The following is a 26,549-nucleotide window of genomic DNA, read 5'->3' on the forward strand; positions in this document are numbered from 1 at the left end:
TTTTTTTTCTAAATATTAACAGATATTTTTTGTAAATTAACTAATATTTCTTTTACCATTTCAACTAAGCTCTAGGCTTGTGCTAGGATATGGTTTACGACAATAGTCGAATGGCGGGATTCGACCCGGACCTCGTGATCTAAAATCCGACTTAACCATTAGGCTATTGTCGCTTAATTTAATTTACTCGTTTCATTTGTTTTTTAAAGCCGAAGCATACTACCAGAGAATGCATCTTAAGGAATATTTTGTTGCCTGTCATATAGTTGTATAATTGAACATTGCCGCGACGAACGTTCAGACCAAAAGAGGTTATGTTGTAAACATTTTTTTCTAATTTACTTTTATTTTATTTTATTTTTGTGGACAACGCATTGAGGTACTAATGAAATACGATAACTGGTAGAAATGCACCGAGCAATGATCCTACATCACACTCGCCAATATCATTAATACCAATTAAATCCTCCTAGAAGACTACTAATTGGATTTTAGATATTGTGAATGTCTATTGCATGATTGCTACTCATTGATGGGTCTAGTCTCTACAATTTCTGTTCTTATTTCACTTGCTTCATTTGTTTTGTGTTGCTCACTAGACATCTTACTAATATTATAAATGTGAAAGTTTACATGGATGGATGAATGTTTGTTTGAAGGTATCTCCAGAACAGATCTTGATGAAATTTGTAATTTATATAGAACATAGTCTGGGAGAATATGTAGGCTACTATTTAAGTTTTTAATTACGCGCGTACGAAGTCGCGGGCGACAGCTTGTATTTGGATAAAGCAAATAGTAATATTGCAATAAATAAGTCCCAAGTTTTACTTTTAGTCCTTCGTTCATATGACTATAACGGAACAGCATTATATTTACAATTTGAAATCCATAGATTATGCATGGAGGCGTATTATTATCGCAAATTTTCTCTCGTAGATCTAAAATAATACAATACATGAACACGCTATCTAATAATGATTATAATCATAGTTACAGCAATTCCAATTAAGCTAAGGCGTGAGCCGTCGGGAACATACTGCAAATCGCATGGATGACTTTTCTATACTTCGAAGATGTAGGCGGGATTTTAATTAATACAATAGTATATTCATATTATGGTGTTTCTTAACTGTTAACACTTGTATAAGAACAATAATTCCATCTCTCGTGTAATAAAACAGAGGTAACTTACATTCTCATATAGATGTCAAGACGGCTAAAAAAACACGGAGGCTATGTGACGGTACTGTTAAAAAATTATTAATGAAAATGGAAAAGAAAATGAAGCAATTCTTACTTTTTTTTAGATGGTAACATTAAAATACTAGTGGAGATATAAAGGAAGTCTAAAACGACGATTCTAATTCCCCGATCACTAATTAGTCCGCGTTGGATCGCGAACGGGATAGTTAGCAAATACGCTTTAGCAAGTCCATGCCTTTAACCTCTTTAACAGCTCCGACGTGACTTTCAGCTCGAATCTCGACTGCTGATCTCAAATCATGGCCTAACTGGACCGACTTAATGTGTCGTTGATTTTACAAGACGACTGTACTCCTGTCTCTGATTTTGTTTAAATAATTGTATATGATATACTGTTCAGAAACTCTGTAATTTTTTGAATCGAAATAAAGTTCTCTGTATCTCTTAAATGCCCCATATTGCATTTAATAAACTTGTGTAGTGTTTGCCTTGTAAATTTTTTATTCTTCATGTGATTTGTAATTCTGGTTTTTCCATAGTTATTTATATAGAACGACATTGAAGAGATAAACCGTGAAAATAATCTGATTAGATAGGTTTCCGCAAAATAGCAATGTCTTTTATGTAAAATTGTAAATTTTAAGATATCGAAATTTTAAGGATCCGAATATTATCTAACTTCTTACTGATATAAATGCGAAAGTTTAAATTGATGGACGGATTATTTGTTAGAAGGTATCTCTAGAACGGTTGGGTGGATCTCGCTAAAATTTGGCGTACATGTAGAACATAGTCTGGAAGAACACATAGACTGCTAACTAAGTTTTTTCTTTTCCTTTGGAAGGAGTCGAGGCCGACAGTTAGTTTGTAGTTAATTGTTACACCACAAACATACATATTTGCCATAAGAAATGTCTCATGATAATTATAATCAAAAACTAATAGAAATCATTGATTATTCACTTATTGAAATCGATACACACTTAATGAACCGCTGCGAAGACGGGAAGTCTTCAATTACATTTAATATCATCTCATATTCGCACTCGTGTCTGTGTGTGTCTTTATCTGTGTATGAGTAACATCCGGCGCAGGACATCTGTCCCGGTCATTTAGAATCGTCAGCTGATGTCATCCTTGATCATTGTATCTTTGTTGCACTTATCACTTCGCGGCACTTTCACGTCTGTTTCAAGAACTGGCTCGAGGAATGTACTGAATGAATGAACTGATTGATAAATGTTTAAGAATGTTTAAGTGGCTATAATGAAAGATGTTATTCTAGATATTTTAGATAATTTACGGGATATGTGGTGATACGATAAAGTTTATAGGAATAACGATTGAGGTATTTCAAAAGAAACTAAAGTTGAAGAGGATTGACAAGTTTTTTAGTTAGAAGAAAACCTAATTTAGTAAGATGATAATGCTAATTGATGGGCATGTGTTTAAGTGATGATCATAGGTAAGGTTAAATGAGATGAAGCCTTGAAAGAAAATGTCACTCACAAAGTGACAAAATTGATGTTTACTGAGATGTAACTGAGTTAATGAAATCAGAACTTAATTGAGTTTAATCAAAGAAATGAGGTTTTAACGTACTGAAAATCCTGTCTTAGTTTAGTGCAATATAATCAAACTTTAGTTGCTCTGAGTGTCAGGTTTCAAATTAATGGCATTTGGATGACAATGTCCTTCTACTTGCGGACACGTTGAAAATAAATTAGGTATATTTCTTTTTTAATGTCGTATGATATTTGATTTTTTGTCCAAATCAAGTCTTAAAATTATATAATAATAATAATAAAAATATAATAATAATAATAAATAAACGAATGCGGTTAACATATAATGTTAACCGCATTCGTTTGATTGACTCAATTTTACTCAATCGATCTTTGAAGTATTGTTTAGATTGTGATTTATTATTATGATACGACTGTTTCGGGTAATACATTTTGTGAGTAGGGTATGTAGCTTGTCAGATGGATGCAGTTGCTATTGGCAGTTCTTAAACAATGATCTATTTGAACAATACCAAATATCTGACATGTGCCAACATGTTACCTTGTATTGTTTTTTTGGTGTCTTATCTAAATATTTTTAATTCTTGAAAAGTCTGTTTATGTTTATTTTGGTATAACATTTTGCTCATAAATTTATCGTTGTTGTGCTAATGTGACATATCGTTTAGTAATAATGTATAGCTTCATTGCGCAGTATGTCGCAAGCGCACATTACTTGTTCGAACATGTTCAGTGCATTTGTAAATGTTAGACATGATTTGTTGATAATTAATTCTGAAGCAGTATCATTTATAAGACCGACTTGGTAAGTAAAGGTAGCGACATGTCTATACTTTCTACTGTCAAGCCACTATTTATGCTTTTAAATTAACATCGTTATATACCATGGATAAGTGGAGTTGTTCTAAGAGAAATGTCAGCGATGTTGTTAATAATTTATAGCGTTTCTACGCGATTTTATGTTAACAAATATATGTATTATGAATTGGTACTCGATTATAATGCTTTTCATTTCTTAATATTATTTTATACTGATAATAATCTTACTGCTAACGATGCTTCGTTATTAATGGCACAATGGATAAAAAAGTGTTTTTAAGGACATTAGTAGTTATACTTTTTCCTTCTATTAATTTTTCAAAAGCTTCTGTAACTAAATTGCTTACGATAAATTCCATGATGCCTACTAGAGATTAATTACTAAGTAAACAAATACCCTGTTAATCTAAATTTAAATTATTATTGATTGCCATTAGGTATGCGAAACTAACCTATGACAGTCCACTGATCTCAAGTCAGATAATGCATTTGTATTTGGCGATGTCCTGCCATTATTTTCTCAGATAAACGATAGAGCAATGAATGTGTACTAACTAGTGGTGGCGGTGTTATTTATGACGGACGATAACATCGACACGGACTTGTCAATCATGCACAATGCACGCACGCTTCAACCACAAGTTGTCAGTGAACCACCACATAAACCTGAACCTTCAGTGCTTATGATAGAGATCAGTTTTGATTAGAATTGATCTTGGAATCAGTGTAAAGCGTGCTGGCAACAGTCATCCATCATTCATAGTCCCGGCAGCGTAACGAGTCTTTATTCGAACTGAAGATGCGTCTGAGACGGTTCTTACACCCTCCCGCGACGAACACTCTTTTCCTTATTGATGGATCACGAATTCGTAAGTTTATCGTCGTAGTATACATCTTGATAAACGTCCATCTGCGACGTCTCTTGTAGCCTATTTTCATGCCGGACGAAAGAGTTATGTGTCAGAATGATTTAAATAATAATGGATACAATCTCGTAAACATTGCAACGGATTTGTTTGATTTGTTTTGTTGGTGTACCTATAGCTGTGCATATTATCACAAACTATGCTCCGAATGATTAAATGCTCTATTCTGCGTATGTTATGTTAACCTCATACTTTGTAGGCTTGATAAACGAAAACGTTCTTCATACGACATTAAACTAAGTGAGTAGTTTTTACACAAACTATTAATAGTAAGTCAATAAAAAAGCTTGGTAGTGACGGACTTATTGCTAAAAGTTAAGTTGACTAAACTTTTTCACACCAACAAAAAACGACAACTAATAAAAACTAGGCGCGATTTCTTAATGCGTTTTTTTATCTTGATCTGTTATCTAGTAACAGCTGTAATCTGTATATAAGACAAATATTACAACAAAGTTTTAAGATAAAAGACACAGTAATGTCAAAAGTTAAAAGAACATCCTAACAATTTAAAAATGCCATTGTCAACGCCATCTTTCAATCTCGCATCGTCTTTTATCTCCTAAACCACAACATTGTAGCTCTTCCTTTCATCTACAATGGATACGTGAAAGGCTTCCCAATCAGATAGTTGGCATAACTGAATAGCTAATGCGGCCGCCCCCACCTGATAAGCGGAGTTACCGCACGTGAGTCCTACAAACTAACGACGTCAGATCTTATCTCTGGTGACGTTTCAATACACCATCCAGCAGTCGTTTGCTGACGAGATGAACGACCTTCCTGTCAATTCAATCGATTTACTGATGTCATTTCAATCGCAAACCGTTTGGATACGTAGGCGCAGATTTAAGTGGCTGAAGATTGGATAAGATGCCGTTGAATGTATCCGATTGAATGTTTGATTCACATTTGTTGTTTAACCTTGAAATTGCATAGCGGAATGGAATTCTCTTTATTATTAATAGACGTGGATTCAAAGAGAATCTTCGAATTGTTTTATCTATTTAAGAAATCTAATGTAGCTTTTGAATTCAATTCAATTTAAACTGTAGTCAGAATAAGCAAAAAGCGGTATGTTGTAGGTGTACATAGATGATGTATGAAATAAATTTCGAGGTATCCAACTGGTGCGTGGTGCATGAGAAATGCTGGTATGCGAGGACACGGATGCCTGTCTCGGCAGCTAAGATACAATCGCACTTTCTTTTGCAACGTTCGCAAATATTTTGTCTTTAGAATGGCTTGCACACAGTAACGTATTATTCGTTTGTACGGTGTTCAAATGAATCATCACAAGGTATATGTTTTTAAGATGTAAAAAAAATATTCGACCAGTTATAGTGGTATAATAAAAATGTTATTGTCTTTGAACATTATTTTACTGATACACTTGTTTAAATTGAAGGATAATTTTATAAGCTACGTTTTTTAGTTTGTGCTTAGTAAGGGTTCTATATAATTTCTTCTTTCCTTTCAAATTAAATTCTAAATGACATCACGAGTGTCGGCCGTGATTTCACTATTGAATGCCTTCGTTAATTCTTTTTTCTTATTAGAATATATTGAGTTGTAATATTTGAAGTTCCTGTTGTGTTTACGAACTGATCTTGTCTGTCTCAGTCTTGTACGCTTACGAAATTCTATTATTATTTAAATGGAATATTGGTTCTTTCTGACTAATAGTAAGCATAAGCTAACAGTTTCGTGATAGCTCTGGTATACAGTTATATGTCAACTTCGAATAAGAATCTTAAAAAGAATGATAAACTTAAGAACAAAAGGTTATAACATAACAAACATGTAGGAGTTGAGTAGCAAGAAAAAATTGCGATAGGGTAAACTGCATGCAAAACTAGTATGAAATAAGCATAAATATCGTGATGCAACGTATCTAAGCATACTGCGCGCAGTGAACATGATTAACGACTAAGCATCGCTGTCTCAAACGAGCGGATCGACAATATTGTCTCATTTATTGCTAATGATTTATTGACCATCGCATCTGTACGTGTGCACCTTGAAACAACTTTCTAACATAAGTAGTCGATGAATTTAGTTGTCTTGATAAATGTTTACAATTGATAGGTTTTGCATTTGTTCATTTAACTTTGTAATAAGACAGCTTATGCGGGTTGTTTCTCTATTAAAGTACAGACGAACCTGGTGCGATTCCACGAGATCACGATATTTTTGTTGCTTGTACAGATTCTTCTCTAACCCGAGTATCTCGCTTATGGAGGTCGTCCGTCGGGACTGACAATGACTCTCGCTTATAAAGGTTTCTCGCTTATCCAGGTTCAACTATAGATACTGAAATAGTAGTATAATGATGTTTGTGTACTTTTTAATTCTAATAAATATATTGTAGCTGTTGCCTGTGACTCTGTCCGCGCGGAATTGAATAACAAACTTAGTAGCCAGTACAAAGTAGTGTTCTTCCAGACTGTGCTTTACATGTATATCTAATTTAACCGAGAACCATTTAGCGGTTCTTCAGATACAATCTAACAAACATCCATCCGTTCATCCATCTGTATATTCGCATTTATAACGACGTATTATCGAATTATAAAATTAGTGAGCAATTTCTTTCATACTCGAATTTCGATAAAAATAATTAAAATAACACGTACTGAAAGCTGTTCTCAAACTTTTCCGTAAACACACGTTGTTCATCCGTAACGTGTAATTTTACAAAAACGTAATAATACACCATTGAATTGCTGTGATTCGGCTCCGGTCTGTCGATACTCGACCGAGCAATCGGTACAAATTACTCAATAATATTCTCCGTGTTGATTCTACAAACTATTGTAGCTCAGAGTCTCGTAAATTCGTGATCAGACCACCACTAGAACATATAATAAGCCCTCAATAACTAGAATGTTTGATATTAAAATTACTGCGTTGATTTGTCTTTGCAAGAAGAATTTTAAATATATTTTTGATCCTAAGCATAAATTGTCAACCAAATCGCACTGAGTCAGCGTGATTGACTATGGCCTAGTTACCCCTAACTTAGGGTAGGCTCCGAGCCCCTTAGTGCGGACCTATAGTGAGCTCATGATGTTGATAAATTTAACAAGTCTTTAAAAGTAGTGTTTGTTTAGATGTTAAAAGTTAATGTATAGCTGTCGCGTTTTTTTCTGTGATTTTTTTTTCTTTTCTCGGTATAAAGATAACGCGCTTAGTTGCGGACGGAGATTTTTTACAATTCTCACTGCCGTACACATACAATGGAGGTTTTTATAAAATTTATGAGTGCCAGATAAGTAAAACACTCGAAACGTATTTTATCAACAATAAACTATTTGACTCACTGAAAATAAACTGTTTCCGATAATTCTTTATCTACGCTGTGATAACGCTTTCTAATTTCGTTTTTATTTTGCCTTTGTATAAATCATTTTTATTATTATAATAGTTCATAAAATTATATATCAGTTCTTCTAATAAAATAAATATCCTTGTGATACTTTAAGATAAACTTGATAATCTTTGGCAATAAATAAACGCACAGTTTGCGGAATTGTTTGACGTTAAAAATGTTACATTTTACTTTTATGTATTAAAAATTACTTTTATGTTGAGTTTTTTTCCTAATTGATCTCACTAATATTATAAATGCAAAAGTTTATTTGGCTCGATGGATGGATGTTTGTTATAAGTTATCTCCGGAACGGCTCAACGGATCTTGACGAATTCGGCACATATGTAGAACAATGTCAGGAAGATTATATATGCTAATAATTAAGTTTTTTTTTATACCACGCAAACAGAGTCGCGGGCGATAGCTAGTTAATTATAATAATAAGATGAACAAATATTTATGAATTGCTTTTGTGTTTGTAAAAACATTTCCACAAAATCAATTTTCTTACGTTGCATATGATATTTTGGTGCACATATTAAATTTTACGACTCCGTGCCGTCGGCATTGGCTTCATTAATAATATTCCGACGTAAAGCGATGCACTATTTCACTGAGCTCCATCCGGAATTAATTTCATAGTTGGTCCGGCGAGGTCGTAATTATAGCGATTCCGTCCGTAATGAAGATATCGACTCATCTCATTTATTGCAATAATGAAATATAGAAATATTAGAACGACGGAATTTACTATCCTCTATAGTCTAGTCGAGATTGCGCAGAAATATTTATGCTTTCTGTTTTATTGTCTTAGAGAATTTTAATGGTATCTATGGGTGGTTTAGGAGTTATTGTTTGCAGTAAATCTTTTTAATACGTAGCAAATTGCTTCTTAGTTTTTTATAGGCTTAGTTAGAGTAATGACTTGTAATTTTTGTTGCGAATCCAATCGATAAATTGCGTAAAACTCCATGGATTCTAGAAACGTGGACATCGTTTTAGGCCGTTCAGTCTTGGGACGTGCATAGTAAATCGATCACTGATATTTTTTGTCAACGATACAGAAATTTCGAATTTCGAATCGGCCCGGCTCGCCCGGTGAAATACCACGACCACACAGAAGACAGGCGTGAAGTGGAAGCAATTCCGCGTTTCGTCTGATGAGTGTGCGTCCCGGAGGCCTAATTTAGTCCTCTTTCCCTTCCCACCCTTTTTCTTATAAGGAAAGGATGGAAAGTGGAGGTGGACTTTCCGGATGAGATGATGCAATGGTGTGATGGGAAATATTTTCTTTCTGTGCATCCTCTCCTCTGTCGATTAAAGGTAGGCAACGCATATGCAATTGCGTGTGTCTATAGGCAACGGTCACTTCGCTATTTCAGCGAATTCAGTTGGCCGTTCGCTCGTTTGCCACCTTATGATATAAAAAAAAATAAGTGATGTTGACTGTTGTTCCTGTTTCTAGGCTGGAATGTTACAGGAACTTGAAGATTTACCACGCATCAATTGGTACCATGACAAATAAATGAACCCATTATTTTTGTTTACAGGTAGATACTACAGGTCCAAGCCGCATGGATAACTCTGTGTAAAACCCACTTGACATAAATGTAAGTATTTTCTTGAATTAAAATATAGAAATTAATTTTAAAATATTGAAATTCATATCGCACCTACAGACCATTTTTTTATATCGTCTACGGACCTTTATACATTGTTAGATTTTATTTGGTTAGTAATAAAAATTCTTTCAACGTTTTACATTTATAATGTTTTAATGTGGTTGCAATTACATCATAAAAGCTAGCAGCGAGCCCCCGCTCCGCTCGTGTAAATACCACTTTTTATTGACTATAAAATATCGGCTCTCGTTTCATGTCGAACGGGTTTTATTCAGTCTGTAACGGTTCAGATGGATCATCATCTGTGGCTACAATATTTATGTTAAAGCTGTGATATAAAATCTATAAATAGTTGGAGCTTGAACGAACCTCATCCTATTTATCAGGTATATACTGAAAAGTGACTTAGACTTGATTTGAGGGGGCCGAGTGCCAAGTCTAGTCACCATACCTTGGCAATCTTCGTTGCGTTTATGAGAAGCGATAAAATTACCGCACTCAGATTCAAATTGTCCCTTTGGATATATTTGTAGTATGAGAAATTTACTTTAAGGTACAATTAGTAACCACTTAACGTCTTTGCGAGTGGCAGTTAATGTCTTTTAAGGAATATCATGCTTAAATATGTTTTGATTTTTTTGTAGTGACTGCTTCTCGATGATGATGCTTTTTCTAGACGTCTGTTTACATTAATTCTTAATATTAATTAATAATAGGTTCATTATAATTTCATTAACAAGACACCCCATGGTGTATATTATTATTGTGGTGAGTTGCCTCATTACGGGATTTCGCCACGCTGTAATTAAGACTCGTTAATAAATAAGAAACATCGTTCGGACACAATTATAAAAGTATATTTGCATTGTGATGGTGACTTGCGTGTTTTATATTTAATTATACGATCGCTTGTATCTTAATAATGAAATTGGTGATTTAAACCGTTATTTTTTTCGTTTCAATATAAATTAATAATCTATTCTACTTTTAGTGTTTTATATAGATATTTAATGGAATATTCCATTATACTATGTTAGGATGGATACTTATGCGTTCGCGTAATGATTTTCTATATTATGTTCGCAAACTGCGCTTGCACAACTAAGTTCATTACACGGCTAATAAACATTTCTCGTGTCTCACAAACTATTGCAATAAATAATGAGACGTTTGTAATACTATTATCTCCGACCGCATACTGATCTTGATCTGACTCGTCCAATTCGAACTATCGCGATCGTTCTATCCCATTCACTCAAATGTTCATAGTTGTATGTTAGAGAGGAATGGTTTCGACGATTCCTGGTATGTTTCGAGATGTAATTATTGCAGGCTAATGAGCGAGTTGAGTTCTTGGAAGGGTAATCTGCTAAGGATTAGTACAGCTTGAGAAATCTGCAATTTCGGTCTATGTATCGGACACAGACATTTTAGTTATTGTAGGAATGTTTTGTCAGTTACTAGCTTTTACCCGCGACTCCGTCCGTGCAGAAATAAAATATACTAAGTAGCCTATCTGTGCTTCCAGACTATGTTCTACACCTGTGCGTAATTTCAACGTGATCCGTTGATCCGTTCTGGAGATACATTCTAAAAAAACATCCATCCGTCCATCCTAACATTCGCATTTATAATATTAGTAAGATTATTAAATGTATCCTGTAACCACAACATAACAATTTATTAATGTAATATCTTCAATACGAGGTGTTCATGCGTATCCCGTATCGCGAATCCTTGCCGGTTTTATCGCGTCATCTACCGCCGATGTCCAGACCCGCCCCCTGTAAGCTCAATTATACGTTTCGTTGCTGACCGCCTACACATAATGCATAGAGATATACGCATTTAATGGTTATTTATCAGCCTATGTCTACTATAGTTTTATAGTTTTCACCTCTAGATTTCCCGTCTTCGTAATTTCGTCACTCAAGTGTTCTTTTCATAGATTTCTTGAGCCTATTTGCCGATGAAAGAGTTAGATTATAAATTGGACAGCATCATCTCCGTATTCCACTCTTTGTGACATAATTTCAGTCAGCACTAGAGAAAACAGAAAGAGAGAACTCTTTTTACTAAGACATATGGACCATACTTCTTTGATCTTACTAATATTATAAATGCTGTTTGGATGTATGCATGGAACAGCCGAATGGATGACGCTACAATTTGGCGTATATGTAGAACATAGCATGGAAGAACAAATAGGCACCTAATTAAGTTTTTTTGTTAATTTCTCGAGGACGGAATCGCGTGCGACATTTCCTACTATGTAAAAGAAAAATTCAAGAGATTTTTTTTTTAAATAGGCGTAATTTTATTCTGTTATTGGAATGTTTTATTTGCCTTATTAAATAAATAATTTGCATGTCCGTGAAGTGAATGTAAATAATATAATATTAGTTTCTAATGGAGCTTGGAAGATATTTGTAAGAGGCGTATCAAATCATGAGAATCTATTTGCGATTGCTCTTCCGCGGCCAGACATGCACGCATAATGCTAACATGAAATTCTGTCAGTACTATTCAAACGGACGATTTCACAGAGTTACCGTTACCATGGTATTTAGATTTAATGGGACATTACTCTTTTGAAAAATGTATACACTCTTTAAGATTTTTGAAAAACATTGTTAATTTTTGTTTTAAGTAAATTTATAACTGAATGGGCTAGGACCTTAAATTTAGCTGAGGGAACAAAAAAAACATTGTGAAATTTCCCAAATGTTTACCGAGTTTTTAGTTTATTAAATCGAAATGATGATTGTAATACTTTGACGTAATTTCATAACAAACATGAAGCAAGTTGGTGCATCACAATAATTTATTCATCATTCAAACATTTGAACATATTCAAAGTGTAAATCACAATGTGTTGCGAGTGTAGAGACAGGGTAATGGACGTTAGTCGGTATCATACTGCGGTAATCTGTATGCAAACTGCCCGCTCCAGAGAAATGATGCGTCTTACGATTGAATTATTTATACTTTTATTGCTACATATTGTGTATATTTTGTGTATATTGTAATATACAGAAAGTACCTCTATGTAATTATGGAGTATTAAATCTATTTTGCGCATTTTATTTCATACTAGCTGTCGCCCCTCACTCCGGCCGCGTGTAATTCAAAGAAACTCAATTAGTAGTCTATGTGTTCTTCAACACTATGTTCTAAATCTATGCCAAATTTCAGCAAAATCAATGCAGCCGTTCTGAAGAGACCTAACAAACATCCATTCATATATCCAAACATTTGTTATATTAGTAAAATATTTCATGAATTTCGCGGTATGGCTCTAACGCCTACGAGCTAAACGCCAGTAACGAATGACTCAATAACATTAGGAGCCAATTAACTCGAACGTTACAGATTTGGCACCGTCTAGTGTCTCGCATAGTTGGCGAACAAGCGCCAGCGTGACGCTCCTGTATGTTGTAATGATTTTATCGTGGTTTATATTACGTGTTATAATATTTAACACTATATAATTGAGAAATTAAATGAATTAAATTACAGTAGATATTGGTTTGATATGCTTGCTCGGTATGATTATTTGCCTAAATGGATGTACAGTTAGCTTTATAAATACAATATTTACAAAAGTTTAGAAGTTTATGTAAGTCTTATGCTTCAAATATATACACATCCCTCGAAGTTCCGTGTTGTATTGATGGTTAATGATTAATTTTTAAACCAAAGGCGTCTATTGTAAATTTAAAACACATCTCCATCTCTCTCATTGTATGTATGTTTGTTCCTGTTGTTGATTTACTATAACCTAAGCATGTCATATAGAATTGATATTACGCATACGAAAAACTTAATTACAAATCGAAATGTTACAATGTACTGAGCGATCTGCATATCGTTTATTATCCGTCAACCTCGGTGATTGATGGACATTTTAGTGTTTGTTATGAAAAGCATTTGTTAACAATGAACGATCTAATTCATTCTCTATTTATATTGGCGCAAAACTCATTTTTGTTTGACCATCATGAAAGTTTTTTGTAATTCGTAATTGTTAAAATGCACCCATACTGTTAAAGGAAGAGAATCAAGGTTAATTGACGCACAAGTGTGTTAATGACAAATTAAATTGCATATTTTTTTATATCACAGTTCTCGTGTGTAAAATTAATACGGATGTAAGCATTTACTTTGTAAGTCATGAGAAGTTACGGAATTGGTAATGTAGCAGCATCTTAGGGATCCTATACACACACAAAAAATATACACTGAATTAGGTATAAGGGTATACTAAAACCAATCCATATATCAACAGAAGGCGATGGGGGTTAAAATATTTCAAACAATACCGCGTGATTAATCGACGATCTCGTGACTATGGATTTTCACAGTCGAAATACTTGTATGAAAACATATTGCCACCTTCTGTTTATATTCTCTTTGTAAAGTAGACATAGCAAAATGTTTTGATACAAGTGTTTAGTCAGTGGAATTCCAAAAGAATGTTATTTTGTTGACAACAAAACAAACAAAGCGCTAGCGGATTGAAATGTCACACGCTCAACTTTAGTTACTAAATCCCACTTTTCTATGGTTACAACAATTAAAGTAATTTGTAGCGATTGTGGAACGCGATTGTCGCATATCTGAGATAAAAAAAGATGTGAATTGTTATTTTAGCATTTCTATCTTCGCACCATTTTCTTGATGTCATCATTGTTGTCCGATTGCCATCATTAACAGAATGTAACTATTAATCTTACTTCTTACTATAATATTATAAATGCGAAAGTTTACATTGATGTTTGTTGGAAGGTATCTCCAGAACAACTCAACGGATCTTGATGATATTTGGCACAGCTTTAGAACATAGCCTGGAAGAACACACAGGCTACAAAGTTTTCTTAATTTCCGCGCGGACATGTTGCAGGTAAAAGCTAGTTAGGAATCAAAACAGTGTAGCAATGGTTTCGGATTGTTAACTATGGGCGACTACAATGGTAATTTATAATTAAAATTTCTACTAAATGAGCTTGACAAAAAGCGAATAAGGGGACCTCAAAGTAGTATAATTTCAAGATTAAAATAAGCATTAATACCATCTTTCGTAACCTTTATCTTAGATACTTGTGCAATTAAGATAAATTATTGAAAGCTATCGTATATTCGTGAGGTCAGTCAGCTAATGTCATGTAAAGGTGGGTTTACACATTTCCTCGGATCCACCTTAATCTTTTATCTATGAAATCGAGCTCAGTAAATCTAAAACCGCGAACCATTGTTGCAGGTACAAGTACCCTTTACTTATATGGCAGCGGTCCAAAATAAATCACGGACAAAACCATATCGGTTCGATCGTAGACTATCTGGACGGATCGCACGAGCGCAGATACCGCTGATATGGCGGTATTACACTTTCCACAGCGATTCTTAAACTTTTTAGTAATCTGTGTATGTACATAGACTATGTAGTCTTACGTGTGCAATATTAGTATTATTATAATTTTAAATTACAATTGACGTAATAAAACAAAGCAAGTTAAATAAAATCGTTTAAATCTTTTTGCTGTTACTTCTGTTGTTTATTAAATTAAACGCGGAACACCACAAAATTCAACTGCTATGATAATTATTACTACGTATTGTCCTCCTTTTCATTCTCTTAGACAAAACAGAGACAATACGATGTAAGAATAAGTGCCACTGCAGATGCAGAATTCTACGGTTAGAGAGTACAATCCACTTTGGGAAGCCATCAATATATCCGCGGTATAGTTAGATGCCCGCATGCCTCATAATTCAGATTTGCATTATTTTAATTTCTGTCGTGCGTCGCCATCTCTCGGCGTCCCAGCATCCCGGTGTCCCGGCCGGTCGTGCGAGATCTCATATCTAGATAAAATTAGATTCGCAATCGCATCTCAGTCGACATCTCGCGCGAGTCGCGGTACTAACGACATTTTTACGCTTCTGTTTAGGTTTTTATCGACTTCTAAATAAATATCTCTATCTCTGATCTGAACTTCATAGAAATAAAATATACCATTATAGCAATTAGGAAATCATCACTTGCTTACACATTGAAACTTATGGTATCAAAATGTAACTTAAATAGAGCCTTAATCATGAATGATGAATAAAAATAAGACCTTCTATTAAAAAACCATCAGATATAAAATGGTTATCAATAACATGTACTTTTAGTTCACCAAATTCGTCATTTAATGCCACCGATTATCTGCATTTTGTGGCATTAAACATCAATATCTGTATGTCAATTTCATATGAATAAAAACCAGGATTCAATATGTATCAGCATAGATATGTTAACCGTTAACTTACAAGGTAATGTTAGAAAGAAAATCCGAAAATGTGGCAGTGTATTGACTCAACACTAGCCTTACTAAAATGTCGACGTTTGTGTCCCCTCACTTTTCATTCTGACACTGAACTTTGTGTAACTGGACTGGACTGGACTCTGGTAAGGAAAGGACGTCATTCATGCCAAATGATTCTAACTAATCTATATAAAAGAAAGTCGTGTTAGTTACACTATTTATAACTCAAGAACGGCTTTACCGATATGGTTGAAAATTGTTGAGTGGTGTGGTACCTTAGAGCCAGGAGACCGACATAGGATATTATTATATTTATTCATATTTTTTCGATTTTATGCCTTGAAAAGCTGCTTTTTATTTAACTTACTTAAATGCGAATGTATAGATGTGATGTGGATGGATGGATGGGTGGGCTACACTTATTTTTTTTTATATATCCACGCGGACGGAGTCGCGGGTGGCAGCTAGTAATATCTAAAAGTAATAATCATTATCATCGCATTAATTATGTGAACATTTTTTTATTGTAGGTGGCGACGCGACCTGAATGATCATCACATCGAGTGCTCCACCCATTAAACGTAAGTCAACAAACAATAATAATATACTCGGTAAATCTTCCGTAAATAAAATAAGTTTCACACGTAGACAGGACAGTGGAGATTGTAGTACTGTTATTATTTGAACGCATACTTAATATCCAAATAGTTTTCAATCTCGAAGTGCGTCCCGGAGGCCTAATTTCGTCCCCTTTTTCCTATAAGGAAAGTGGAAGTGGACATTGCGGATGAGAGGATGCATGGAAAGGGAAAATATTTTCTTTTTGTGCATCCTATCCTTTGTCGATTAAAGGTAGGCAACATATATACAATTGCGTATATGTCTATGGACAACGGTCACTTCGCTATTTCAGTGATTTCAGGTGGCCGCTCGCTCGCTTGCCATCTTATGATATTAAAAAAAAGTTGTGCGTTATATCCTACTGATTTGCCGCTCCGCTGCCCTCGTGTAACAGATCATAACTAGCACAGGTCATTGATTTAATATTGACAAAGTTTAATTTACAACTGCCTTCATTCTGTTTATTACCTTATAACTAACGAGTGGAAACTATCGATAAGGAAATAAATGTATTTCTCGACCTATATTGTTGATATAAACTGTCTGATTTCATCGACAACTATATCATATTCGATGACACTATTGAGTTTCCACTGTCTTTAAACTCCTAAAAATACATATTGCTATTCCAGTTTAGTCAAGGAGAAAAAAGGGACATATTTTGTTAAAGCTTGGAAAAAATGTATAAACACAGGACAGGTTACAAATTGCGCATGCGTTAACTAAAGATCATTTTAGTATTGAATACCTATAACCTACCTTATTTAGGTCATAAGACGTAACCAGTTATAAACTTTACATTATGAGATATAGTCCCCAATGATTTCATCGGTGTCATCGTACAATAAAACCATTATTCAATTAAGCTCGTGTCGAATTCGATTGTCACTTGACCCGAAGCAACCCCAGCTATTGAACATTCTGTACCCTAATATTGTTAGACGTAATAAAGCAGAATTTCGAGATATTGAATAATAATTGGTGCACACGAGTTTAACGTCACGAATAAGATTTTATCTGGCAAGCGTGCTGCATCCATCAGGTCGGGGCGCTATCTGCCGTCTATCGGGATAACCATTGTCTTAGTACGATAGAACGATCGGTATCGGCGAAATTTGTGCTCGCCCCCAATATAACGTTTGTCTTGCCGCAAATGAATCGGGTAATGGGCGACGGCGCATAAAAGGACCGAGTGTCCGCTAAACTTTTGCTTAGTCATTAATATGCCGTGGGAGAATAACATTCGAGTTGGAAAGACATTGAGTCTGTCGTCTCGCTTTTTTGCTATACACGGGTATCGATTTTATATTGATACTAGCTATCGCCCGCGACTTCGTCCGCGCGGGATTATAAAATAGATAGTAGGCGATTCTCAGAACTACTCAATATGCTCACAAAATTTCATGAGAAGTCAAGCCGCTCCGGAGGGGTATGGGAACGAAAATTGTGACACGAGAATTTAATATATAAGATTATATTGTTGTGTTCGAATCAATGTTTAGTAAAATGTCACCAGCATTTCAATAATCAAATCTAAATGAACATACACACCACAATTATAAGGTCAATTTCATAGGAAAATTAAACATACCTAGATATTAGATTATCCAGTACAATGAATGTAATAGACATTAAATTGTCTGGCAACGGACAAAGTGCAGGCATTTAAAGGCGGCCGGTTGATTGCGGCCACTCTTAATAGCATTAGCGTCATTGTCTAGCGCTCCTTAATATGTCTATAGTGTACAGGGCGTAATGGGCAAGCCTGCGACCGATGGGGTCACGAATTCATTCCCTTTTAGTATTAGCGAGTTGGCAGTGAAGCTATGTACCGCCTTGTTCCAGTAGCTTAATGGCCTCTCAAGTTTCTGATACGGATCGTCGGAATAATTATTTTATTTTTACTGTCATTGATAAAAATCTAGAAGTAAAAGTTACAAATACCAAATGCCCTCAGTAGTATATTTAAGGATTTAGATCAAATTTGGTTGAAATGTTTATATTCTATGTTAGGTGCTTTGTGGGTAGTATTGTCGGTTTTCTAGAACTTAAGTTTTTCTTTAAAGCAAACGAATGAATTTAAAAAATATGAACTTTCAACTGAACCAAGCTTTAGTTATATTACAAAACAGCGTAACGCAGTAGGCAGTAATTGTTTGAAATAACTTCACGTACACAAGCTTTATGGTACAGTGGTGGAAATCCACGGTCTTCCACTTAAAGAAATATTGTTTCTTGCCACGAGACGACTCCGACGACGGGATAATAATAAAAAAGCAATTAGAAGTGCACCACTGACCGATCTTCTTTGTACAGACACATTTATAAGCTGCGTCTTTTGGTCATATTTCGCATCATCGTCTCAATGTGTACAAAACGTTCAAACGACTGTAGATTAATGGTGGAACACCGTGAGATTACCTGATTGTACATATGTCGTTAACTCGGTACACATTTTTTTCTAAAAGACTTCTAAGTTATTAAATAGTTTTATGAAGTAGAAATGCTAGTCGCGGCATTTACAGAAGACAACTCTCTAAAATATGCTTGTGTTAAAATTAGCACGTAGTACCAACATTGAGGAAAACAATAAAAGAGGAAAATATGTTATTTAACATTAAATATGTAGCTATGCTATGTAGCTATGCTTGGAATAGTCTCCAGTTATATACATCTCTGAATACAGTTTACGTCAACTCATGGTTTAACCGTGGATTTCTGAAACCAATCTCTCCGTATAAAACATATTGCTATCTCCGTTTTATCAACGATATTTTTTATACAGAGATTTTGTTATCAGAAACTTGCGTTAAAAGATGTAATCACATATTTTATATGTTCATCGGAATTATTACACTTTGGCTATGAAATGGTATAAAACACTTTTTGGGATTCCGCAAATAATTTTTAATTTACGAGTTTTAATGTACATAGTTCATTTTGATCTGAAGTCCTGTAATCCAATTATATCTTTGCGACGACACCTCAATTGCTCATAACAACGGCATAGAAATATAACTATTATTTTTACTATATTAATGAATATAAGTGTAGCAAATTTAATGCCGTTATATTGTACAAAGACACGGTTTATTGCTCCGCTATAATTTTATGCTGTTTTTACGTCCCCGCTGCCACACTGAAATTATTTACCACCGTCTAGTGTCATTATTTAAAATTGATGTTCTGGGAATTCCGTTCCGGTTTCGTTCGTAGAATTTTATAATTTTTTTTTCTATATTTTGTTACATTATAATGTCATTCGAATGTTAATTTTGATAAAATTTGATTGTTTTTTTTTATAACTAAAGTATTTTATAATCTGGACTTGACTTGTATTAGTAACTATTAGTAATTTGCTATCGAATTGTAAAGAATGTTTGGACTAGACTGAGATTATAGGTTAAAAATTGCATCAAGAATATTTCAGTCTGTCAATCAAAAAGTCTGCTAATTGAAGACTCTTTGAAACCTTTTTCTATAAAATCTAGTTTAATTAGGTTTTTAACGATTTTATAAATAAAATATTTCGAGTGTGTTTTGTTTTCTCGATCTCTTGTCTGCAACATATAAGCTTACAATGTGAACTGGTTTAACACGCTAGCTGCCAGAATGATTTTTCGAAAAACGATTTTTTTTTAATTTTGTCCAAAACCATTTGAATGGGGCCTTGCGGGTCATGCTGTATACAACAATTCGGACACATGGGCCGACACGGCCTGATTGAAACATTAGCTTGTCGGACATATAGTCCGATATGGCAGCTAACGTGTTAAGGGACAGCTGTGAATTAGTTACTTGAAGCGCCGCGCGCGTGCGTTCACCAATTAACAATGATTAGCGGGCCCGGGTTCAGCCTCCTTTGATCTCGTAATATTCATTGACTGATGTGGATTTGTTTTTATTTTATTAATGTTTTTTGTCTCTAAATTAAGAAAACGGCAGCAGTTTGCTGGAGTTGAAAAAAATTTTTTGCAAAAGTATTTTTTCATGTACTTAATATTTATATAGACCTTTAGTTCAAACACATATTTTGCTGAAAAATGGAATTTTATGTTCGTTTAAAAGATAATAAACTAGGTAGAGATGAAGGTAATTTAGTGATGATTCGTAATAATGTGCATCATAAGTGTGTATTTAGGTTGAAATCATTAAAAGCCGTTCGATTCACACGTCGATGATAACTCGGCTCATTAAAACGTTTCTAGGAAACGGGCCGATATTATTATATGTTTATTATCGAGACATTCGCAAGCGCCTTCGCTCGTTTGTTATTACACGCGACGATAAAAGGAGTCGATGGTATATTTCTTAATTGCTTATTGCGAGATACGGACACTATCGGCGCGCTATTTCCAACATAATAAGCATTATCATAACAATAACAAGCTGGTGGCTGAGCAGAGCATTCGCTGTGCTCATGTCGCCGCGATAACCTCTATATATTCTGTACTGTAGTTTGAAGTCGCGAGGAGACAGCGCAACGCGTTCTATTTTATTTTAAACAAGAATTTTTGTTTTTAATTTTTATATTTTTGGCCAGTGTTTTTTTGCAATTTTTTTTTTGTGGTTATGCCAGTATTTGTGTTTTTTATAGTGTTGATTATTTAGTGACAGTTTAAGTAAAGGATTGTAAATATAGAGGTAAATTGTTAACTTAACATCTTTGGTATGTTAAACGCAATTATATCAAAAAATATTTTGTCTACACCATATTTGTAAGAAAAAAGTTTGATGATGATTCATTCGTTTGGTTTATGTTTTTACTTAAATCCGATATTGACTGAGCTAAAAAGTTTTTAGCCGACTTCAAAAAGAAGGAGGTTATGAATTCGTCTGTAATTTTTTTTAAATTATAAATATAAGCTTTTTGAATAGCTTTGTAGTATTTTTCAGTTCTCAAATCTTGAACATCTTACGCTTACAAACATATTCCTTTCGTTAGTAAAGTCAAATAGAGATATTTTCTGTTAGAAAGTTAAGCGTGAAATCATACACTTGATGATACCGATTGGTTTTCGATTGTGATTGATGGGTATCGATTATTTATTTTTCGTTGCACACATAATTAGACTATTGTTACGGAATTGAACATCATTTCTATAAGTTCGAATGATATGCTTAGACGAATGTTTCTTTTATCGATTTTTTAACGACTCGATACGATTGTATTGATGCGTCTCAATTTCTTAGCGAGTAAAGTCATTTATCATCTATCGTTTGCTTAAGGAATTGTATAGATTGTTCTCACGTACTTCTTAAACTAAAACATGTTTTGCGATGAATCGATTTTGATATGTTTTATTTATATCTGTTACAATGGATAAAGGAAAATTGTTATTTTGTAGTGGCGTAATGTAAATAATAAATAACATATTCTGTTTTAACTAATGCGTTCTGAGTACAAGTAAGGCTGTGAAATGTTTTCGTACTACTGTATATGTTTCTCCAGAAGTTATTTTCATTTCTTATATTAGACTAGCGGTCGTCCACTACTCCGTCCGCGCGCATTAAAATAAAATAAGACTATGTTCTATATCCATGCTAAATTTCATTAAGATCCATTGAGCTTTTCTGGAGATACTTTTGAACAAACATCCATCGATCCATCTATATAAACATTCGTATTTATAATATTATTAAGATTTGATATAATTCGTAAAATGTTACTGTAAGCTCTGAATATATAATAATAAAACTCTTATCAATTATTAATATATGTTTATTAGCATTTTTTGTAGTATCGGCAAACGTCTTGTTTTGGTTTAAGTTAACACATCGTTACTACCTAACATCTTGTAGACATCGTAAGATTATATATAAGAAATAACATGTTACAATATTTAAATGCCTATTTATTTATATATGTGATTAGCGAAAATTTACCGTAAATTATATATTACTTTTCTTACTAATATTCTAAAAGTGAATGTTTGGATGAATGGATGTTTTTAGATTACGTTTTTTTTTAATTCCGCGCGGACGGAGTCGCGGTAACAGTTAGTTTGAAATAAATTCAAAATTATTCCATGCCAGTATTTTTGTAGCTATAGGAATGTTTTTGTCATTTATCCGTCAGTTGTTTGTGCGTAGCTGTACCGTATGCAAATGCAGCGTGGAATGAATACATAGCTCACCTACGCTAACCTCCAGCGGAGCCGAATATATTAACACAATTGACTGAGCCCCCGATTGTCTACTTCTTTTGTCCGTACTTTTGTTATTGAAACGTTGCTCATACGATGTTCAGTTACCTTTTAACTGAAGGTAGTTTAAAATTTGAGTTTTTTGGAATGAATGAATTAAAAAGTTTTAAATGGAATGCGAATTGCAAGAAAATGCAGAACGGCGCAACCAATCTCGATGAAATTTGGCATATATAAAGTCTGGAAGAACACACAGGCATTACTTTTTTTTAATACCGCCTGGATGGAGTCGCAGGCTATAGCTAGTGTAACTAAATTCTTATAAGCATCAGTCCTTTCTCCAACCATTATACGTATGCATTGTTCCGCAGAGCTAGTATGGTGGTGGTGCTGAACGGTGTTTTGGCGGACGACTGCCCTACATCAGTGCGGGCGCTGCTAGCCGCACATCCCGGCTACAGGGACGCGGCCGCGCAGCTGCTTGCTGCCGCGCCCAGAGTGGTCGGCCCGCAGGGGCTTCTGTATGTCGCCCAAAGGGAACTCGCCGCAGCTGTGCCACATGACAGTGAGTAGCAACCTGGAGCTAGTGTGGTTAAAGTTAACGTATAAATGATCATTGATATCCGTAAGAATCCGTGGAAAATTGCGGTAAAAAAGTCATGGAGCAAGGCAATTCCTTTACATTCTTCTGGTAACAGCTATACTATTTGTTATAACTGAAATGTTATATTTTTTTTTCAGAAAACGTCAGTATCATAGGCTCTGACGACGCCACATCATGTATTATAGTAGTCGTGAGACATTCAGGTAAGGATTCCAATACAAAAACATATCTAAAATTTTTACATTTTTAAAACCAACATCGATTAACAACTCTTTTTACAAATGGCAATGACAATAGTTGATGTACATTGTCATCAGTAGTTCATAGCTATGTTACGTCAGGGTCTGGTGCGGTGGCGCTGGCGCACCTGGATGGGTCAGGCACGGATGAGGCAGCAGCTGCTCTGGTTGCGCGGGCGCTGCACCTCGCTGCCGGTTACCCGGAAGGCCGGCTGGAGCTGCAGCTAGTCGGCGGTTTTACTGACCCACATAGATACTCCGATGATCTATTCGCCAATATTATGCGTAAGTTATTCATTTGTTCTCTGAAAAAGTATAGTATAAAAGCCATAGAAGAGAAGGGAGGGTTTTAGAAGGTGTGTCATCAACTCAACGGATGAGACAACAAAACGAAATGTCACAAATAATCATTGTCAGGACATGATGATGTGAAGCAAAATAACAATTTATTTTTTTTATATTATGATACAGGCGTTAGTTGCGCATATTTACGTCAATTCTTTATGCACATCTGCTACTTACCAGATTTGGAAGTGTTATGAATCAGAGGTCGTTTGCCAGGTGCCATATAAGACTTATTAACGCCGCAACAAACGCGTGGGCGCTTATAACTGTGAGATGAAATGACATAAGCGACTCGTTATAAACAATTAAAAAACATAAACTCGCTTTAAGTAGTAGACAGCTATTAGGAGTTATTGTTACCTCTTAAGAATGATGTTCCCTTCAATTTCTGCGTATTCTTCTAACTAGTGTTTAACTCTTGTCTTATACCGTTGTAGTCAAAACATGTACACTCCAGTTTGCCGTTACACTTCTCTTGAACATTTCCGAGTTTCCGGGTTTCCGAGACAAAAGTTGTCCTTCAAAACATGTTGTTATCTCTATTTTGTCAATGATAATGATAGGGTTGCTGATATGTTTTATATAGATATTTTTATCTCAGAAACATTCAGTGAATCAATTTGATTTAGGTAATAAATATTAGTTACTAGTCTTTAAAAGTGTTACCAGAAGAAATAAAATCCTGATTTCAGACTTTTTGACCAAATTTTTATAACATATTTCCAGTATCATTCCACCGTTTGTCCGAGGAGATCGACCTGACGATGGCATGTTGCTGTGAACTGAATACTGCGCTGGGCGGGGGCGCGGGCTCGCCCCTTGTGACTGGTGTTGGTGTGGACGTTCGCGCCGGAGACCTCTTCCCCGCCACATTCCCTGACAAGGGCCCCGAGATGCCGCTACGAGCTGCTAGGACTATCACTGGAGGCCCTAACTCTGCACAAGTAAGCATTATGATATGTTCGAACAGTCATTCGTTCATTTAATATTTTTTTGTCGATTGATAGGATTCAGAAATCATTATTATTTTTTTAATAAACCATATTTTTTCATGCAAGAAACTACAGTTAGTTACGAAATTGCTGCAGACATAAAAACGGATTTTATTATCGTCTTACTAATACTATAGAAAGTACACAACAAAAACACTGCTAGGATCTCGTGGAAATTTGTCTTAAATAAAGAACGTAGTCTGCAAGAATACATATAACTTTTTTTTATTCCGCACGGACGGAGTTGCGGTCTACAGCTAGTTTGTAATTGAATGTTGCTATATCGAGGTGTTGGACATCTACGACAACGGTGTGGGCATGTTGCGCATCGGGCCGTTCAACTACGACCCTCTGCGCGGAGTGGACCTCTGGCTGGAGCAGACTGACGACTTCATACTGAAGCATCTCAGCACCACGCCCAACGCGGAGCCGCCGCATTTCGTGCACCATGTTAGTACAATATCTTAAACCTACTTCTACCAAACCTACTAAACTAAATTAATTAAAAAAATTACCTAGAAGTTGTGTTTTGATACCGACTAGTTTCTTTTTATTTACTTATAAAACAAAAAAGCTATCAACAATGATCAAACCAAAACCATAACCAAAGCAAACTTTATTTTTAATTTGCGTTTACTTTCAAATTGCAGATCCGTGTGACGCTAAAGTTCATCCAGACGCACCCGTTCCCCGCGGTGACCGTGTTCCCGGACAACCGGCCGCACTTCTACCGCCGCGACGAGCACACCGGCCTCTGGGTCTCTATGCGCTTCTAATTGCACCTGTCACACAACTGTCATACACCTGTCACACACCTGTCATACACCTGTCACACTTGACAGAAACATTTGACAGCTACCTTGTGTAACATCAGGCCCAACGACGCTACCGCGGTTAAAACTGACAGAAAGTATAGTTAGGTAAAGTATAGGACAGAATACGACAAGATGGCTAATTTTGACCCTAATTTTGATGAAATTGCGGCACTATAATGTTTAAATTATATCAATCGGTATTAAAAAATGGAATTAAATTAACGCCATTTCGTTTCTAATTTTTACAAATGAAATATTTATTTTTAAATAAAAAAAAATCAACTCTAATATCTAAATAATGTGGAAAAACATAACTATGCTGATGAAAAATGAAAACTTTGTGTAATTTCTTACGAACCAAACGTTTCTGACTTTTAATGGTGTTGCCATTAGCAGCTTACATGACAATTTATGACATATCTTGGTTATTTAGTGATATAATTCAAATATAACCGCACTAAAACTACATTGTTTTGGTTAAAGTTAAAATAAAACTATTATTATGCGTACATGTCAGTGTGACATTACACTGTGTTGCCAGATATCAATTTGTAAAGTAGACTATCGTAGATTTTAAACTAAATTTGTATCAAAATGTATAAGATTTATAAAGAAGTCCGCTTTGTTTCTTTTTTGATTTTGTTTTAAACTTATAATATGTTTAATACGTATTTTTGTTTTCAATGAGTTCGAGAATTATTTATTTTTAAAAGTTATGACTTAGAAACTGATATTTTCATTTTGTTTTGCTTTAATTTTATGTATTTTATTAATTAATACAGTATATGATTTTTTACAAAACCTAGAATTATCCACAATGATTTTAATATTTACATTGTAATTTAAACATATTCTTTTGTTAAGTTCATTAAATGCAAGGATTTTTTTACATTTTTTCACTTATTCCTCTTTTATAACGAGAGAAATCATATTTTTATTGTTTCCTTTATGTATTAACGAATATAAGTACAATTTAAAGTTGTTGAATTGTATATTTTGGCACT

The 26,549-nt window shown here is 34.7% G+C and overlaps 1 protein-coding gene across 4 annotated transcripts in view; it reads left to right on the forward strand.

The window, feature by feature from the left end:
* Ntan1 (N-terminal amidohydrolase 1) overlaps positions 1 to 25,538 on the forward strand; it is a 63,367-nt gene extending 37,829 nt beyond the window's left edge. For 3 of the 4 annotated variants that reach the window (XM_013316988.1, XM_013316990.1, XM_013316989.1), the window contains 8 exons: positions 9,401 to 9,460; positions 16,314 to 16,364; positions 22,922 to 23,115; positions 23,292 to 23,357; positions 23,496 to 23,678; positions 24,465 to 24,682; positions 25,019 to 25,180; positions 25,381 to 25,538. In XM_013316988.1, the coding sequence (XP_013172442.1) occupies positions 22,929 to 23,115; positions 23,292 to 23,357; positions 23,496 to 23,678; positions 24,465 to 24,682; positions 25,019 to 25,180; positions 25,381 to 25,506 (942 nt within the window). In that variant the 5' untranslated portion in view covers positions 9,401 to 9,460; positions 16,314 to 16,364; positions 22,922 to 22,928 and the 3' untranslated portion in view covers positions 25,507 to 25,538. Of the gene's footprint in view, positions 1 to 9,400; positions 9,461 to 16,313; positions 16,365 to 20,799; positions 21,049 to 22,921; positions 23,116 to 23,291; positions 23,358 to 23,495; positions 23,679 to 24,464; positions 24,683 to 25,018; positions 25,181 to 25,380 lie in introns of those variants that run through there. The other variant, XM_013316991.1, reaches the window with a different exon arrangement.
* Positions 25,539 to 26,549: the final 1,011 nt, after the last annotated feature.

This window comes from Papilio xuthus, unplaced genomic scaffold (assembly GCF_000836235.2).
Source record: "Papilio xuthus unplaced genomic scaffold, Pxut_1.1 DF826945.1, whole genome shotgun sequence".
Classification (NCBI taxonomy): domain Eukaryota; kingdom Metazoa; phylum Arthropoda; class Insecta; order Lepidoptera; family Papilionidae; genus Papilio; species Papilio xuthus.